Below are 21292 nucleotides of genomic sequence, written 5' to 3' on the forward strand. Positions count from 1 at the left end.
AATTCTTTTGATTCATTCTTTCTTCCTCTTGCTAAAAGAATTCAAAGAACTAACTGTCTGAGAATTCTTTTGATTCCCCAAACAAAGAATTCAAAGAACTAACCATCTGAGAATTCTTTGCCCAAACACTGAATTCAAAGAACTAACCGTCTAAGAATTCTGTGTAAGAAGCGGGTAGTTTCTTGGTTGTAATAGTGAACACAAGGGAGGGTACATCCTTTATCGTTCGCTTCAAGTAGAGGGTTACTTGGTTGTTCAAAGAGAATTCTTTGTCTTAACACATTGGAGCGTACATCCTTTGTGGTACAAGTAGAGCGTACATCTACTTGGGTTGTAATACTAAGAACAAGAGAGGATACATCTCTTATGGATCAGTTCAAGTGGAGCGTACATCCACTTGGTGTTTCAAAGAGAACAAGGGAGGGTACATCCTTTGTGGCTCTTTGCTTGTAAAGGATTTTACAAGATTATTAGAAATCTCAAGAACCGTGGGTTGCTTCGAGACTGGACGTAGGCACAGGTTGTGGCTGAACAAGTATAAATCTTGTGTTTGCTTTCTTCTTCCTTACACTCTTTACTTTTCCGCTGTGCACTTTTTATTTCCACTTTACTTTTGTTTGAGTTATTGTTTTTGTTCTTTACTTTCTCATAACTTAGTAGTAAAGCCTAATTAAATCTAGTAATATTAAGAATGATAAATTTTTAATTAGTCAAGACACATTAATAATTAACTCAACCCCCCTTTCTTAATTATTCCGAGGCCATTTGATCCAACAAAGCCTAAATGTTTAATTGAACATATATACCACCTCTGCAATAGGAGTTTATTCAATTAGCCACATCTTAATTTCTTGAAACAGAACAAAGATTATCTTAGATTAATTCATCATTAAAAAAGAATTAGAAAGAACGTTGAATTGCTAGACAATAATTTGGGGACCAAAAAGGTGGTACATATACCTTATCAAACCAGCAGCTTTTATGGGAACCTGAAATTAAAATAAAAACTCATTAGTGTTAATAACACCAACCTGAAATTAAAACTAGTGGTGCTGGAAACATAGATAATAAAAAGTGCTTGTACCTAACAAGGGCGGAAGAAAAGGTGAATCAGTGATGATATCTGCAATAAATATGTCACAAAAATGCCGGAATCTAAATCATATCTGCAACTATGTCAACTGCTTCACTTGGCAAAAAGGATGTTAATGGTTTACCTTTATTACCACGAGTTTTTGTGGGATGTTTACTATCACATATAGTGATTTTATTGAAAGTTGATGCTAATTACGTGTATGAAATTTACATCAAATAAAAATATAATAAATTAATATGAAAAAAATTTCAGCATTAATGTATGTATTTCTAAAATATGTTTATTATTTTGCAATTAAAATAATTCTTGATTTATTTCATTATACTTTTCGATATGTGATTTATGGGACAGAGAATGACAGAAACTTCAGAGAAAATTTATAAGATAGAGAAATTGATCAGTAAGAGAACATGAAATAATTAACTAGTTATTTTAAGTATGAATTATAAATAAAACAATTGACGATTGGAAAATAAATTGTGATCAGATAAAGGGAAATAATAATTCTTTATAAGAAAAAAAATAATAAATGGCAACATAATGATTATCCATATAGTTTATTTTGTTTAGCAAAGCATAGACACAACTTTTAAACAGATGGTATTTATGGAATATACCATGATAATCTCTTCTCCCAATAGCCATGGAACTGATCATAAAAATAGCCTCCATCGTTTGTTAGAGTTCGATTGCATTGGGAATCACATAACTTCTCCTCAATTTCGGCACGATAAACTTGAAAACTCGCATGCACCTTGCCTGCATCCATCGTGCACCAAAAGAGAGTTGTGTCACGAATATTATCTCTAAAGGACCATTCTTGGTACTCTCCAACGGCAAGAACATGTTGGCCAAGATCATTGTACCTCGACTGACAATGGAGATACACAAGAATGTCATCATTCATCCCATTTAAAACACACACAGTTTTCCTCCCGTCAAAAATTGAATCATCACCCAAATCATCTTGAGCACGGACAATCAACAAGAATACAATAATTGTGACCAGGGACTTCAACATGTTTGTAAGATAATAATAATAATAATAATAATAATAATAATAATAATAATAATAATAATAATAATTAATAAACCATACTCGTAAGCTAATTTCATTACTTCATTCTTGCACTCTATAATTGCAACTTAAAAAGACACCAAAAAGTCTTACTTATACATGAATTGTGACATCACTTTCCACAAATTTTGAATTTGCAAGAGAAATAGTCAAAACAAAAAGTGAGAGACTTTTAAAGCTTTTCTTATACATCATTAAAATCATGCCAATACAGGTAAATCATTTAATAGAATGTTTCATCAAATATCAAGTTTTTTAAAAAGTTTTAAATTAATCATTATGTTGTAGAATAAATACGTGTTTGCGTAATTATTTAATAATTAATCTAAAAAATGTACATTAAATATAGAACTACTTTTTCTTTAATATTTTAATAATGATTTTATTACATAAATTTAATAATTATGTAATATTGAAAAGTAATTAAACTCATTTAAAATTATACAAATATTTATATCATATGCATTTAATATATCTTTTGTACATTTAATACACAATTATTATACAACTGAGATGTTCAATAATTGTAACTATATAATATAAAACAATATTTAAAAAACTGAAATAAATTAAAAATATTTATTCTATATAAATTTGAAAAAATTTAAAATAAGACTGTTAAGCCTACCAACTACTACAGTTAAACATATTATATTGTTATTTTCCTTAAAATACTTAATTTTTACATTTAATATCATTTTATATTATATTCATTTTAATGTGCTTATAAAATATAATAAAAATATCATAAAAAAACCTTGATGAAAAATATATAATTAATAATATTTATTTATTTATAATATAATCAAAAAATAATTGAATAATCTTATCATTCCATATTTTACAATTAAATAAATATTGAAATTTAACGTTATTCAAATCCTCTTAAAAAATTTTAAGCATAAATTTTTGAAAAAATTATAAATAATTTTAAAAATGCCAAATATATATCTTATGCATATCAAAGTTCAATTCTATCTTAATTTAAAAATATGATTTTTAATATCAATTATGCATATAAGTAACACAAATGTAACATTTATCATATCGTTTATTTATAACTATTGTAGAAAGAGCTATACATGTACGCTTGATACACTACTAGAAAATGTAGATTCTACATCGGGTTATCGGAGGCATTCTACATCGATTGGTTATCGTCATCGTAGCCAATATCATAAAAAGGGGAAGCTTATTCTACAACGGTCGCGGACGGCCATCTTAGAATGTTGAACATTCTACATCGATCATCTTAGAACCGAGGTAGAATGCATTGCATTCTAAAACGGTCTTTGGCATGTGATCGTCTTTGAATGGTTAGCATTCTACATCGTTCGTCTCAAAACCGATGTAGAATTCCTTTTTCTTTTTTAGTTTGAACTACTTTTATATAAACCTCCAAAGGATCAAGCTTTTTTCTAGAGCATTTCAGAACAAATTTATTAGATTTAGAATCAACACTCTTCAAATTCACTTATATTGATTTAACCACAAATTATAAACTAGAAAATCCAAAACCAAGAAATAAATCAAATATCCCCTCTCTCCAAATTCCTGCTTATATAAAAAAGAAATGAACAAATAATACACGTACAAACAGGTTTAATTCACACAATTAACCAATCTTAACATAATTTTGTAATCTATGGTTAATTTTGTTTACTTTTATAATACATGAACGTATCTTAAAAATAATTTTTAATTGGTTAATAGTATAAAAACTCTTTATACTTAGGTACATACAAATTAAACTCAAATCAAATAATAAGTTTTCTTCAAAGAATATTTATTGTTAAACCATCTCAAAGCATGTCAATAATACTATACATATTAAATTGCGAATAATAATCTACGTAAAGATAATAAAATGTTGTGAAAACTAATTAAAGGAACTAACTAACATAACAACTAAGTAAAGTAATTATAATTATAGGAACTAATTAACCGTTAGAAGAAATCCATGACATGGTGCATTATGATTCATACCTCTTGACATACTTATCGGAAGGACTTGCTAGGGCAGTATCACCTGCAACAAGGAAACAGAGAGAATCATTAATAAAACCAAACAAAGATATGAAAGAAGAAAGGGTGAAAGAAACATGTACGATTAAGAGGTTCCCATTATGCCTATCCTTCACCTGTATTAAATAAAAACAGAAAAAGTGAGAAGTGGGTAGAAAACCTTCATTCCCTCAATAACAATAAACAGTAAAATAATATGATTTGAATTGCAATTTAAGCAAGTAATGCACCAGTTATAGAAAATGCATGCATGTGCACAGTGAGATGTTTCACACCTGCAAAAGGTAGCAAACCAGGGAATATCCGGTCATACTTTGAACGAAGTTCCTCTGAAACAAAATCTTGTAAACAAATCATCGAATTGTATCAAATGATTTTATCTTCTCTATATAATTTTAACATAAAATAAAGGTATTCTTCACCATATAACAAGTTTATTAAATGATGAAAGGAAAACATTCAAAAGAAAAAAGGGAGTGAGGGGATAACCCTTTAAATTCAAAACCTACAAGAAATCACACTAGATTATGCCAGGAAAAAAGAAAGTGCAGATGGGGTAGAAGAAGTAGCAAATCACAGTACATTGCATTTTGCTAGTGAATGTACTAAAAGAAAACTTATTATAGTACATCCCAGACAGGAGTACCTAGGAGAAGGAGAAAAACCGAATACAATTGGTTAATAACATAAATGTGATTTTGTTCTGGGATGCTTGTCATGTGTCATAAATATGGGATTTCAGAGTTTATGCCAGATTTCAGTAGAAACCTTTTTAGAACAAAGATGTATTAATGTACATATGTTAAACTATGCATTTATGCAATGTTAGTACTTTGGAATCTTTTTATGTGACCAGGTTTTCTAGGTTGAATTATAATTTGGTATTTAGACTATGTATTGGTAATGGGTCATGAGGTGGATTGGGATCTTGTCACAAAGAAGGACAAGAAATCCTCTTCAGATAAAGTGATAGGAAAATAAACATACAATATAAACATATTTCTATTAAGCTATTTTCTTTATGTCAATGTTTTACATTACCTGGGCAAGTTTAAAACTTGGAGAATTTTCTTGGTATTTGGCAATGAAAAATTCACATAAACTTGAGATGTTGGGATATCGACTCTTGATAGAATTTAGAGAAGCCTACAAATCATACGCATTTAATAGTTAGTAACAACAAAAAATCTAGATTTTTAATAAATTTGAAATATGTAACCATGGAATCACCGTATTTGGAATTGTTTCAATAAGAGTAGTGTAAGAAGAAGTACATAACACTTCATATGGGCACAGTCAGAGAGGTAGCAACTTCTTGGAAAATATTTGGCATCAAAATGTAATGATAGTAAGCAACCTGACAAGAAACACAGAGAAGAGTCTATTGCATCCTACTAGGGTAATCTCATCTGGTATCAGAATATAGTAAAACAAGATTCAATCATGCCCCATCAATAAATCTTAGGTGCATCATATTGTTGGATCAAGTGGCCTCAGAATAATTAAGAAGGGGAGGTTGAATTAATTATTCCTAAACTTTTACTAATTAAAAAATTACTCTTTTAAGGCTTTTACTATTTTGTTAAGTAAATGAAGAACAAAAATGAAACTTAACCAAAAAGTAAAAGCGGGAATTAAAGTGCACAGCGGAAATTAAAAGAGTAGGGAAAAAGGAGATAAACACACAAGAGTTTTTATACTGGTCCTTGAGATTTATTTTCAACCTTATAAAAATTCTTTTACAAGCAAAGATCCACAAGGGATGTACCCTCCCTTGTTCTCTTTGAATAACCTAGTGGATGTACCCTCCACCAGAACTAATCCACAAGAGATGTACCCTCTCTTGTTCTTAGTCAAACCCAAGTAGATGTACCCTCTACTTGTACCACAAAGGATGTACCCTCCAATGTGTTAAGACAAAGTTCTCAGGCAGTTAAACCTTTGAAGCTTTGTGAATGGGGATACAAAAGAATTCTCAGGCGGTTAGTACTTTGAAATCTTTTGTATATGGGAAAGGGAAGAATCAAAAGAATTCTCAGACTGTGTCTTATTGAATTCTTTGACAAGGGAGAAGGGAGACACAAAAGAATTCATGCGGTTAGTCCTTTGTTCTTTAGGAAAAGGGAGAAGAGAGACACAAAAAGAATTCAGGCAGTTAGTCCTTGGCGAATTCTTTTTGGCAAAGGGAGAAGGGAATGAAAAGGATGAATAGCACAAGTTTTCAAGGTTTGGAAAACCAGAAAACTTTGGAAAGCTTTTTGGAAAAAGGAAGAAGAAGAAGAAGAATAAGTATCAAAGGTTTCTCAAAAGTGGTTCTATAGAATTGTTGGAAAAAAATTTATTGTTTGCAATCAAAGCCTTGCTTTTATAGACTCTTTAAGTCTAGTCAAGAAAACTATTAGAAGAGTTATAACCTTTAGAAAAACATAAAACCAATTTGAAAAAGTCAAAAACCATTTGAAGAGTTACATATTTTGATTTATTCAGAAACTATCACTGGTAATCGATTACCAAATCAGTGTAATCAATTACACAAAGCTTTTTTGTGAAAGGATGTGACTCTTCATATTTGAATTTGAATTTCAACATGGTAATTGATTACCAAATACTTGTAATCGATTACAACATTTTGAAATTAATTGGAACATTGTAAATTCAGTTTGAAAGCTTTTTGAAAACCATTTTGCTACTAGTAATCGATTACAATAATCTGGTAATCGATTACCAAAGAGTAAAAACTCTTTGGTAAAAAGGTTTTGAGAAAAACTCATGCACTACTCAGTTTTTGAAAAAAAAATTTAATACTTATCTTGATTGAGTCTTCTCTTGATTCTTGAATCTTGAGTCTTGAATCTTGATCTTGATTCTTGGAACTTGAATCTTGAAACTTGATTCAATCTTGAACTCATTCTTTGATTCTTGAAATCATCATCTTTGTTATCATGAAGTGTTCTTGACTTTTGAGCTTTTTGTCATCATCTTTATTATCATCAAAACTCTTTGAATCAATTTTGATTCATCATGAAGCTTGCTTCTACACATATCCATTCACTAGATAATTACATTCTTGCTTTTACATACTTTCACTTCAATTCACAACTACTGCATTGAAAACTATAATCAAGCAGATTTAATGTGTCATCTCAATGTTCACATTCAAGATGGAACTTAAACAGAGATAACAAAAACATACATTTGTTCTAAGAAGAATAGGATCTTTCATGATTTGTGTTGGCCTGATTTCCCGTTTAAAAAACAGTGAAATGGAAAGCGAATGAAAATTCAGAAGTAAAACATGCTCCACTGCTTTACAAAAAGAGAAGGCTTGCTTTGGATCCAAAAAGGAAAGTGAATAGAAAGGAAATGAAAGAATAGCTCAAAATGCATTTTATTGTTTAGATATTTTCACATTCCCTTTTATCTTCCCTACATCCCAAGGTTCATTCACAACTCATGACATGCTCTTAGCAAATGCAAAAGGCATAACCAATGAAATACCATGTTATCAAAACTTAGAAGAACATACACATGTGACCCATTTTTAACCTAAAAATATCTCACTTATGTCATCCAGTTCATACTCAATATATGAATGCATAATAAAATTATAAACCAACATTTATTAAAAAAGGAGCCCTGGTGCTATAAAGCAATCACTATGCAGGATCCATGGAAACATAAGAAACATCTTCTATGACCATAATCATAAATAGATATTATTGTTATGGAAAACAATTATTTGCACCACTATGAACAACATTGGAACAAGAATTGTGAAACTCTGAGTATGAGGGGGCAAAGGAAAAGTCTGAAAGAGACCACCTACCATAGAAGTGTGAAATAAGTTGAACTACCAGATGCTCCTACCTACAATCATCCCCACTCTTTACAATAACCTATGTCAAAGGGGAAATTGTGCTATCATGCTCAAAAGATTTGTGAACTTAAAGCATGCATCCTCAAACAGAATAAACAAATAACTCATCTAGAACAAAAACTTACTATAATTTACACTTTACATGGAAACGTGGTTCGTTGTCACTTTTCTATGCCTTTGCCTTTTAGTGATTCTCAAAGCAATACACAATGTTTTCTTTTCTCCCCTCCCTCCAGGGCCTCACAAATGTTGCTTTAGATTGCTACGACAATACCTCACCGATCCAAAGACCATTCTTCAAAAGCTTCAAGCAAAATATGGTTCAATGTTCACTGTTCACGTTGGTTATTCTCAAAAACGAAGCCAAATAGAACTGCACATCAGTGTCATAAATAGAAATGTTTTGTTTGGATAAATTTCTCCTAAACTTATGCATAAGTTAAAACCAGCTTTATGGAAAAAGCTGTAATCATTTATATTCAAAACAAACTAACCAAAACTTGTTCACTTACATATAGAGTAGCAACAGTATTCTCCTGAGGAGTAGTAACAGGGCTATCTCCACAGTCGAGACTATTAAAGACGACACCACCCTTTGCTTCAAGCTCTAAGTAGCATGTGTCTCACGTAAGCATCCATTTCTTCATTAAAATATATTGAAATAGATTAGAGACACAGAAGAAATCACATACAGGTGAGCAGTTCTGGTTTAACTACAACGCTCGAGGTAATCATTTAAATATCCCAATCCACCCTATCCAGAATCAAACTAAATTGGATTGTCTAGATCACTTCATAAGTGTTTAAAACTAGTTTCTAGAAAACCTGAAAAACTAAATGCAAAACACAAATTGTTACAAAACAAATATTGCACGCCTAATACATGATACAATTCAATATTTTCATTTATCCAATCCGCTCAATAATGTGTGTCCTGGTTTCCTTTTCAAGTATTGCTTATCCTAAACTATAAAACTAGCATACTAAATGGATGTAATCACCATTGTCAAAACTAGATAAATGATACTAAAATAGTAGAAAAATTAAGGAGTTACCGAGCAGCGCGTGAGATGACGTTGTAGTCTTTAGCATCGGGTTGCATAGGCGAGGGATCTTGAGCTTTGGCCTTGGTCTTGGTCTTGCCTTTGAAATTGAACCAATAGGTGAAGGTGGAGAGGACGATGAAGGCGAGCCAGAGGCGGTGGGCGTTGAAGCCCGGAGACGCCATCGAGAGGAACTGAAACTTGCTCCGAAGGCTGAGGAAGACGAGCCCAGTTAGGGATGCAAATTGATACTATATGTCAACAACAATATATAACAACTAAAAGTTAGGGATGTTTACGGATCCAGATCAACTCATGATCTAATTCAATCCAATTATATTGAGTTCAATTTCAAGAGTGTTTGGATCGAATCCAGTCTAATCAATTAAGATCCGATCATGAATAAATTGGATAATAGATTTTGTTTTTTTTTAACTCTATCCAGCTCCACCCAACCCATACCATATAATCTAATTGTTTGTATAAAAAATAATTATCAAATAAAAATTAAAGAACATTAGTAATTTTTAATTCATATACTTTATTAAATTATTAATTTAAACCAACCTTGGTTTATTTCTTTTTTAAGTTGTTTTTATCTCAGCCTTGATTTGTTTATATTTTCATAAGCTAATATCATAATTTATATCTATCTAATAAAAATATTGTATTAGCATTAAAATCATTAATTCTATTAGTTAAATATTTTTACAATTTGGTCTCTTTTGAGTGTATTTAGTCATTATATACTTAAAACATTGTAGGCAAAAACAAATTATTGTTTTAAAAAAAAATTGAAAAGCAAAAATATTTTTTAAATATTCAGACCTAATTAATCTAACATGTGTATGATCGGGTTGACTTGGGTTTGCAAAAAAAAAAGTACACAAACCTAATCCAACTCGATCCGTAGATTTTTTTTATCAAGTTGGGTAATGGGGTTTAGTCAAACCTGATATGTGCCACTAAACAAAGCCTTATCACTCTAGATAAAATCAAATACATGGATTACACAATGTAATTTGATAATTAATCTGTCGTGAATAATTCATGATAAGAATAATGACAACTTTTGCATTGGTTATGAAAGGTGTAACACAATCCTCCTCCTTAATTCGGACCGACTTGGGACTGACTATGAAAAAACATAAGCGATATATGTCAATGAAATATAGATTTTTGACTCCATGGATATTTCATATTTCAATTTTTTTTCTTTTTCGCTTCGTATATATTTCAATTCTAAACTTTGAACAATAAGTTAATCATATCCCTTAACATGGTATAAACATAACCAACCCAAAAGTCATATATAAGAGACATGTAGCTGGACTTTGTTATACTAATAATGGAATATTTGTAGTTTCATCAAAATATATGTACTAATGTACATAGAAGGCTGCCACCGTACCTCGCAAAGTGACTATTGTAAAATAGGTATTTAGCGACGGTTAATAAAGACATTCAACGACGGTTGCCAACCGTTATTATATCGAACGTCGTTGAAAGTTGAGACTTTTAATGACGGTTATTAAACAACCGTCGTAGAAAAATCAAACTTTCTAGGACGATGATTAATTGAGAGAAGCATCATCTTTGAAAGTGGTTTGTTTAGAGTCCATTTTAGAAAAACTATGATCTTAATCAACTTTTTACGTATTTTCATGTGGAACTTGTAGGCCTTGGGTCTTTTTCATCAATGGAGTCCTTTTCTTCTTAAAGATCAATGACAGTTGAATGGAGACCCCACTTGAAGGAGAAGATGAGTCAAGAAAAAGTTCACAATTATAGGAAACCATTAATAAAAGCTTGAAGGTAGAAGATGATGAGTGAAAGGAGAGGGAGAGAAGGAGCCAATATTTTGTGTCTTAATTGACGTCTGAACTTTGAAGTGTAATTCTAAAATGATCAAAATTGAAAAAATTCACACACATGACTTCTATTTATAGCCTAAGTCTCACACAAAAATGGAGGGAAATTTGAATTTTTATTCAAATTTCACTTAAATTTGAAATTGAATTTGTGAAACCAAATTATGGAGCCAAAATTTCACTAATTATGATTAGTGAATTTTAGCTATGGTTCAGCCCACTAATCCAAGATCAAGGCCAAGATTCTCTACTAAGTGTGCTTAGGTGTCATGAGGCATGTAAAGCATGAAGGACATGCACAAAGTGTGACTATATGATATGAGAATGGGGTGTAGCAAGGAAATGCTCACCTCCCCCTCTAAAATTTAATTGGATCGGGCTTCTCCCAATTCAATTAAATTTATTTCCCAACACACACATCAAATATTCACTTAATGCATGTAAAATTATAAAATTACCCCTAATACAAAATTAGTCTAGGTGCCCTAAAATACAAGGGCTGAAAAATCCTACATTTCTAGGGTACCCTACCTACATTATGGAGCCCTAAATACAATGCCCAAAAATAATGAAATCTTAATGTAATATGTATAAAGATAAGTTGACTTATACTTAGCCCATGGGACAGAAATCTACCCTAAGGCTCATGAAACCCTAGGATCTTATTTTGCAATTCTGACCCAATCTTCTTAGTGTCTTATATCCAATGCCCTTGTGGGTAGGATTGCATCATTTCCTCCCCCTTGAAAAAGATTTGACCTCAAATATAGAGGTTCTTGAAACTTTGGGCTTCTTCTCTCAACACATGTGAAAAGAATAAAAACATATATATTAGTGGCGTTTGGTATGTTGAAGTAAGGTAAGGTCTGAAAACATCATTTCCTAGGCGTCTTCCCATTGGGAAACATGGTTCATCACCAACTCAATGAGTGGTGCTACAAGTATAGAAAAATATGGGACAAACCTTTTGTAAAAGCCCCAAATTTTCCTTTTTTGTGAAGATGAAGAACGACTACTTGTCTATGAATTCATGCCACAAGGAAGTTTGGAGAATCACCTCTTCAGAAGTATGCATCAAAATCCTTGTTTATTCTCTAATGAGTTAATTATTTTTAAGAAAAGCATAATATATAACTAGTTTTTTTGACATATATACAATTCAAATTTAGTAACTAAAAATAAAATATATAAATAGAAATTAAAGACTAACAATTTTATCTTATTAGTCAATAATACTGTTTGAGACATTGTTTAGTGTCAAAATTTCAACCCCTGAAAGTCGAGTAAAACCATAATTAAACAAATATATATGCCCCAACCTCCAAGTCTCCAACACTATAACCCGAAAGGGGGAAAAAATTCATTGAAAAAGTTAACCTGATAAGATGAGAAAATGATAGGTTGCAAAGACTTGATGTCGAAGGTGGAAATGACAACATTGGTGAGTGTCTCATGCAACCGAATGTCTACAAGTTTCTCTCTGACGACACCATCCAGGTATTTCCCGTCATATTTGGGTCTTCCCAGAAATTTTAAATATATAATGTAATTATTCTTGCATCTGGACCATCCAATTCCTGCATCATATCATGCCTCGGAATGGATCAATATATAATTAATTATTCTTTCAATACTATGTATATTTATCATGTTGACATATATTATGGTTCCACATGAATGACATACTTAATATAGGATTAGTATTATGACATGCATGGCTTTGTTAATTAAAAAGAAATATAGCCCATCAGTGATGATTAATTAGAAGATGAATAATAATATTCGTGTAGCTAGCTATTTAATTAGGCGTAGGAGCATTAGATGATAAACCTGACGCTGAGATTCAAGAAAAAGAAATCAAAATACTACGTCGGTTCTTCAATTACCCGTCTTAGTATATTGTGAAAATCTACGACAGTTGCTAATAGACCGATGTAGAATGTCGTTCGAAACTAAGATAGTTATTGAAAATCGTCTTAGTATGCTTGGCTTTCTAAGATGGTTATTTGTATAACCGTCTTAGTATACCTAATAAAGGAGTGACATTCTAAGACGGTTATCCAAATAACTGTCTTAGATTTTGAATACTTTCTAAGACAGTTATAGATTAATCGTCGTAGAAAATTTAGTTTACAACGATGATTTTTTGACATCGACGTAATATTTTTTTGGTATTTTATGATGCCTATTTTTACAACAGTTCAAAACTGTCATAAAAAGTCCAATTTAACCGTCGTAAAATATCATTTTTCCAATAGTGAGCTCTGATGTCAAATCATAGGGTTCCCCCCCCCCCCCATCTTCTATGCAAGGTATAGAAAAAGCTCATTGTTTTTATTTCTATTTCCAAGTCTTTGTGCTAAAACTTTATTTTTTAAATCCTTCATGTGAAGAGTGATCTTGAAATGACTAGAAATATACATTTTATTTCTGTAAAATTTCTAGTATGTTTTTTGTTATCATAAAATTAAAATATTATTTTTTTGTCCAAAGCAAGGTTCAAAATATCCAAACGTACTGTCATAACTTTTTTATATGAGTTATATGTATAACAATTGTTTAATAAATGTTATATTAACATTAATAATATTGTAAAAAAATGATATTCAAAGGTTCGGCTAGAATTGAATCTTTCTATGAATGAGATATATATTCGATTATAGTCTCACAATTTTTTTTCAATTTGTTTATAATTTTGTTAGAATTTTATGTTTAAAAAAAAAAGGATTTAAATTATGTTAAATTTAAATGTTTTTGTAATTGTAAAATATGGAATGATAAGATAATTTAATTATTTTATGATTATATTATAACTAATAAATTGTATTAATTTTATAATACTTGAAGTTTATAGAAAATTTATATTTCATTAGTGTATTTCTAAAAGATGAGTTATTATGGATGTTATTATTATTCTACTTGTGGGAAAAAATGTACTATCTATTCAGTTCTCTAATGTAATTTTTTTCTCTCTTTAACATTGCGGTGTATTATTAGATAATCATAAAAAATATATATAAGTATTAATAAATACTTAAAAGAGTGACTTTTGTCCAAATATTTTAATCAATTTTTTATTAAGGATTTTTAATGAGTGTATTATATTTTAAAAGTATATTAAAATTAATATAATATAAAATGATATGAAATGTTAAAATGAAATATTTTAATTGCGTATGACGTAAATGTTTGTATAATTTTAAATGAGTCTAATTAGGGTTTCAATATTATATAATTATTAAATTTATGTAATAATATAATTATTATTATATTAAATAAAAAGTAGTATTATAGTCAATGCACACATTTGTTTAAATTAAATATACAATAATTACGCAAACACGTATTTATTCTACAACATAATGATGAATTTAAAACATTTTTAAAAACTTGATATTTGATGAAACTTCCTATTAAATGATTTGTGTATATTGGCATGATTTTAATGATGCATAAGAAAAGCTTTAAAAGTTGATGACTTTTGTTTTGACTATTTCACTTACAAATTAAAAATTTGTGGAAAGTGATGTCATAATTCATGTACAAGTAAGACTTTTTGGCGGTGTGGTGTCTTTTTAAGTTGCAATTATAGAGTGTAATTATACAAAGTAACTACAATAGCTTATGAGTTTAGTTTATTCTCATGTTCTCTTACGCATTTAATAGAAAATTTTAATGAAATAAATCCATAATTTTTTAATTGCAAGGCAAGAAACATATTTTTGAAATACTAAATTTTTGGTATGAAATGTTTTTCATATTAATCCATTATGTCCGGCCTAGTGACAAAAGTTGATAGTTTACATAGAGACTCAAGGTTGATCCTTATTGTTGTGATCTTTATATTACTTCCCCTGTCAAAATAATTGTCAGTCATATATTATTTTATAAGAAAAAAAATAATAAATAAAAGAGAGTGATAGTTTTATAAAATAAGCTTTATATTATTAATAATTTATTTATAGGTTTTTGTCTATCATTAATGTTTTAAAACATGTAAGTAAAAAAATAATAATTAATGTTATATTTAAAAATTAAAATATAATTATTTTATAACAATTTTTTTCTTTTACATGAGAGATGCTGGGAATATAAAATAAAAATAATTTGGTGATTTAGAAATGTAACGATGGACTTTAATTGCTTGCATTTATTGTACCATTAACAGACAATATAATGATTTCTTAAAAAAAATTAAAATAACTCTTCTTTTAATGTGAAATTATAAATTGACTTTAATTTTTTTAAAATCATGAATAATTGTGTTCCATTTGTTGTACAATAGTTTATTAATTTAAATTTCTGTAATACGATATTTGTTTCATAATCACAAAAGTTTTGTAGTTTTTTCAAAATTGCATGAGATCTCAGACTTAATTTAATTTTAATATTTAATAAATTTAATATATAAAATATGAAAATATTATTAATGGGACCATTTTGTAGTCTTTTGAACCATCGGGGTTTTTGTTCTGCGTCATAAATTAAATCAAAATAATAACTTTAAATCAAGCTTTTAGTATCTCATGGATTTTTCCTTCTTTTCTTGATGTGAGACTATAATCTCATAACATCAACATTACTATCTCTTTGGATCATACCTTAACATTTCCTTAGGCACCTAGAATTTACCTCCTTTGTCAAATAGTAGGCAACTAATGACTAAGGCTTGTAAGCATCATTCTTACTCTTAGACCTCTTACTAAGGTTTCACTTTCCTATAACATTGAATGTGAACATGCTTATATAATAAGGATTAGCCTTAGGTCTCTATGTAAACTATTGACTTCTAATACTAGACCGAGCATAGTGAATTAATATGAAAAACATTTTTCAGCATTATAATTTCTCTGTGATTTAAAAGTGAATTTTTTAGTTTTTATAATTTACATTTTAGTTTTTTTTAGTTCATATAGTTTGAAAGTGATTTTTTTAGTTCATATATTTTATATTTTATTTCCCTTTTATTCCTTACCATCAAAATATGATTAATATTATCAATTAAAATTAATTACAAAAATATTAGTAAATAATTTGTAACTAATTTATTCCAAGATAATTTATATTAAAATATAGTTGATAATTTATAACTAATTATTTATATATATATTTTTTATAGTATGAACTAAATGATAATTAAAATTAAAAATTTTAGGGACTAAAAAGATCACTTTCAAACTATAAGAACTGAAAGAAAATTAAAATACAAACTATAAGGACTAAAAAGACTACTTTTAAACTATAGATACTAAAAATAATAAAAATATAATCTATAAAGACTAAATAAATCGCTTTCAAATTATATGAACTAAAAGATACGAATAGTGAAAATATAAGAATCAAATTAGTAATTTAACATATTTTTTATGATTAACTAATATTACACCGTTATGTTAAAGAGAGAAAAAAATATATTTACATATATTAGAGAACTTAATAGACCGAACATGTTTTCCCACAAGTAAAAAATAATACTAACATCCATAACAACTCATCTTATATAAATACACTAATCAAATATAAATTTTCAATAAACTTCAAATATTATAAAATTAATCAAATTTATTAGTTATAATATAGTCATAAAATAATTAAATTATCTTATCATTCCACATTTTACGATTACAAAAATATTTACATTTAAAATAATTAAAATCCTTTTTAATTTTTTATACATAAATTTCTAAAATAATTTATAAACAAATTAAAAAATTGTGAGACTATAACCAAATATATATTTCATGCATAGCAAGATTCAATTCTATCTAAACCTGCAAATATTATTTTTGCATTGATTATGCATAAATGTAACACTTATTATATTGGTTATATACATATAACATATATTAATTTTACGATAACAAAAAAAAAATACTAGAAATTTTGCACGAACAAAATGTATATTTCTAATTTCATGAACACAAATTTATTCATTTCAAGATCACTCTTCACATGAAGGATTTTAAAAAATTAAGTTTGAGCAAGGAAGACTTGGAAACAAAAATAAAAATAATGAGGTTTTGCTATACCTTGCATAGAAGATCACAAGGGGGTGATCAGGATCACAAACCTATGATTTGACATCACAGCTCAAGCCTTAATAGCACTTGGGAGATGATCACAGCCCATGAGCATGATTGTGAGGGGTGTGAGCACGATCAATTTTTTTCTTTCTTTGCTATTTTATATTCTTTTTTTTTGTAATTGAGCATTATAGACTTTTGGCCCAAACCTTTAAATAGGTTTTTAAACTTTGATTTAGGCATTCAAACTTTTAACTCATTGACAATATAGACCGAGAGGATAGGGTTCCTTCTTCTCTCTTTATTTCGGTTAGATTTTTTTTCCCTTAATGTTTTAGTTTTGATGGTTGTGGATAGTCATCTAGGGTGAAGCCATTGACATTTGTTTATGTTAATATAGTTATGAGGTTCTTTTCTGTTAATTCTTCTCTCGTTGATTTTATAAATTCTTGATATTTGGTCATTATGTGCATAAAGTTAGACACTTAAGATGAGCTGAGAAGGAAATTTAGTGCATTGGAACCATAAGAGAAGAGTTCAAGTTCTAATTACAATATATAGTAGAATTAATCTTAGGTGGATAAAATAAATTAATATAGAGTCTAAATGATTTAATTGAACATAACACAATCACAATAAGAGTTTATTCAATTAGTCACATCTTAATTTCTTAAAATAGAATAAATATTACCTTGAATTAATTCATTATTAAAAGAGAATTAGGAAGAATGTTAATGAAATTGTTAGACAATAATTTGGGGACCAAAAGGGGTGGTACCTATACCTGATCAAACCAGCAGCTTTTATGGGAACCTGAAATTAAAATAAAATCTCATTAGTGCTAATAACACCAACCTGAAATTGAAACTAGTGGTGCTGGAAACAAAGATAATAAAAACTGCTGATAACTAACAAGGGTGGAAGAAAAGATCAACCCGTGATGATATCTGCAATAAATGTGTCACAAAGATACTGAAATCTAAATGATATATGCAACTATGTCAACTGTTTCACATGACAAAAAAGATGTTAATGGCTTATTTTCATTGTCACCTGTGTATTTTTGTTAGACGTTGATCGTTATGTATCATGATTTTATTGAAAATTCATTTTAATTAGGTGTATGAAATTAACATCGAATAAAAATATAAAAAATTAATATAAAAAATATTTTCAGCATTAATATATGTATTTCTAAAATATGTTTTTTATTTTGTGATTAAAAAATTTCTCAATTTATTTCATTATACTTTTTATATGTGTGTTATAAGATAGAGAAAGAGAAAGACTTAAGAAAATTTATAAAAGAGATAGAGAAAGTCATTGGTAAGAGAACATGAAATAATTAACTAGATATTTTAAAAAAATTCAAGTTTTAAATTAATCATTATGTTGTAGAATAAATACGTGTTTGCGTAGTTATTTAATAATCAACTTAAAAAAATGTGCATTGAATATATAACTACTTGTTATTTAATATTTTAATTTTATTACGTAAATTTAATAATTATCTAATATTAAAAAGTAATTAAACTCATTTAAATTATACAAATATTTATATCATAAGCATTTAACATACCTTTTGTACAACTAATACACAATTACTATACAACTCAGATGTTCAATAATTTTAACTATATAATATAAAACAACATTTTAATAACTGAAATAAATTAAAAGTATTTATCCTATATAAATTTAAAAAAATTAAAAAAAATAAGATTATTAAGCCTACATACTTCTACAGTTAAACATATTATATTATTCTTCCCTTTAAAATATTTAATTTTCAGTAATTAAATTATTTTATTCTGAAGTTTAATATCATTTTATATTATATTTATTTTGATATACTTTTAAAATATAATATACAACAATATTATTAAAAATCCTTGATGAAAACTATGAAACTAATAAGATTTATTTAATTATAATATAAACGTAAAATAATTAAATTATCTTGTCATTCCATATTTTACAGTTACAAAAATATTTAAATTTAACACAATTGAAATCCTCTTTAATTTTTTAAACATAAATTTGTAAAAAATTATAAATTACTTTAAAAATACAAAATATATATCTTATTAATCTACAAATATGATTATTGACATCGATTATGTATTACTAATGTAAAAACAGTTATGCACATAAGTTTGATGATTTAAACCTTACTTTGACCAAAAAATATTGTTTTTTAATTTTATCAGAATGAAAAACATATTAAATATTTTGAAGAAACAAAAATATATATTTCCAAATTTCATAACCACCAAAAAAAATATTTAAGCTTGTTTTTTACAATACCACTTTCCACATATTTTAAATTTTCAAGAAAATGATCCAAATAAACCAATGATGTAACCATCAAATTTTATTGTTAACTAAGTCCGTTGATATTTTCTACTTAATTTTTAAAAAACAATTCTTGGCAAATAGGTTTGTTGTTTTTTTGTAACTAGTCTTTTAATTTGTACAATGCGTAGAATAAATATTTATTTATGTGATTAAAATTTATATTATATAAATATTTTTAAATATACAAATTATATTATAATTAAAATTTACAATAAATAAATATTATTAAACATACAAATTAAATTATAAATTTATGACAAATAATTTATATTAATTATGTTATTGATAATTTCTTTTAAAAGATTCAATTTAAAAATTATATCAAAAGGAATAATAGATAAAGAAAAATATTTTTTAAAAAAATTATCGTTAAATAAATAATCTTACAATAAATAAATTGTCACAACATAGCATATCTATAAATAACTCCGATATAGACAACATAGGGATGCAAAATGATACTATATGTCCACAACAATAACAACTAAAAGTTAGGGGTGTTTAGGATTCAGATCAACTCATGATTTAATTCAATCTAATTATATTGAGTTTAATTTCGAAAGTATTTGGATTCACTCCTTAACAAATTGGATAATGGGTTTTATTTTTTGAACCCAATCCAATTTCACTCAACTCATACCATATAATTTAATTTATTATATTTATAAAACAATTATTAAATACAAAGTAAAACACATTGGTATTTTTAGCTTATATACTTTATTAAATTATTAATTTAAATCGCCATTGATTTGTTTTCTTTTTTAAGTTGTTTTTATCTCAGTCATATCTTGTTTATATCTTCAGATGCTAATATCATAATTTATGTTTATATAATAAAAATATTGTATTAGCATTGAAATTATGAATTATATTAGTTAAATATTTTTATAATTTGATCTCTTTAAGTATATTCCGTCGTTATATACTTAAAAATTAAAGGCAAAAACAAATTTTTGTTTTAAAAAAAATATTTTTTTAAAAAATACTCAGAACCAATTAATCTAACCTGTTAATAATTAGGTTGATTTAGGTTTGCAAAAAAAAAAAGTATACAAACATGATCCAACCCAATCTGTAGATCTTTTTTATCGAGTTCGGTAATGTTTAGTCAAATCTGACTCAACCGACCCGTGAACCTCTCTAAACAAAGTCTTATCACACTAGATAAGATTAAATACATGAATTATATAATGTCATTTGATACAATTAATCTGTCATGAATAATTCATGATAAGAATAATGACAATTTTGCATTGGTTGTGAAAGGCCTAACATAATTCTCCTCCTTAATGTGGACTGGCTTGGGACCAATTATGAAAATACATAAGCAATATATGTCAATGAAATATAGATTTTTTACTCCATGGATATTTGATATTTCAATTCTTTTTTGCTTCGTTGATATTTCAATTCTAAACTTTTAACAATAAGTTAATCATATCTCTTAACATGGTATAAACAAAACCAACCCAAAAGTCATATATAAGAGACATGTACCTAGACTTTGTTATACTAATAATGGAATATTTGTAGTTTGGTCAACATATATGTACATAGAAGGCTGCCACCATACCTCGCAAAGTGTAACATTTCTAATTTTTTGGATATTACAAATAAATATATGTTGAATACCTATTTAACGCATTGAGACTATAAGCAAATACATATTTCGTGCATAGCAAGATTCAATTCTATCTAAACCAAATATTATTTTTGCATCGATTATACGTAAATGTAACACTTATTATATTGGTTATACATATAACATATAATAATTTTACGATAAAAAAGAAATACTAGAAATTTTGGACGAACAAAATGTATATTTCTAGTTTCATGCATGAACACAAATTTATTCATTTCAAGATCACTCTTCACATGAAGGATTTTAAAAATTTAAGTTTGAGCACAAAAGATT

General features: G+C 27.8%; 1 protein-coding gene across 1 annotated transcript; it reads right to left on the reverse strand.

Moving 5' to 3' along the window:
• Positions 1-1700: 1700 nt before the first annotated feature.
• LOC114389475 (S-protein homolog 24-like) lies at positions 1701-2117 on the reverse strand. Its single transcript, XM_028350195.1, has one exon. It carries the CDS (start codon positions 2115-2117, stop codon positions 1701-1703), a length of 417 nt encoding a protein of 138 aa, XP_028205996.1.
• Positions 2118-21292: the final 19175 nt, after the last annotated feature.

The sequence above is a fragment of the Glycine soja genome, chromosome 1, assembly GCF_004193775.1.
Source record: "Glycine soja cultivar W05 chromosome 1, ASM419377v2, whole genome shotgun sequence".
Taxonomy (NCBI): domain Eukaryota; kingdom Viridiplantae; phylum Streptophyta; class Magnoliopsida; order Fabales; family Fabaceae; genus Glycine; species Glycine soja.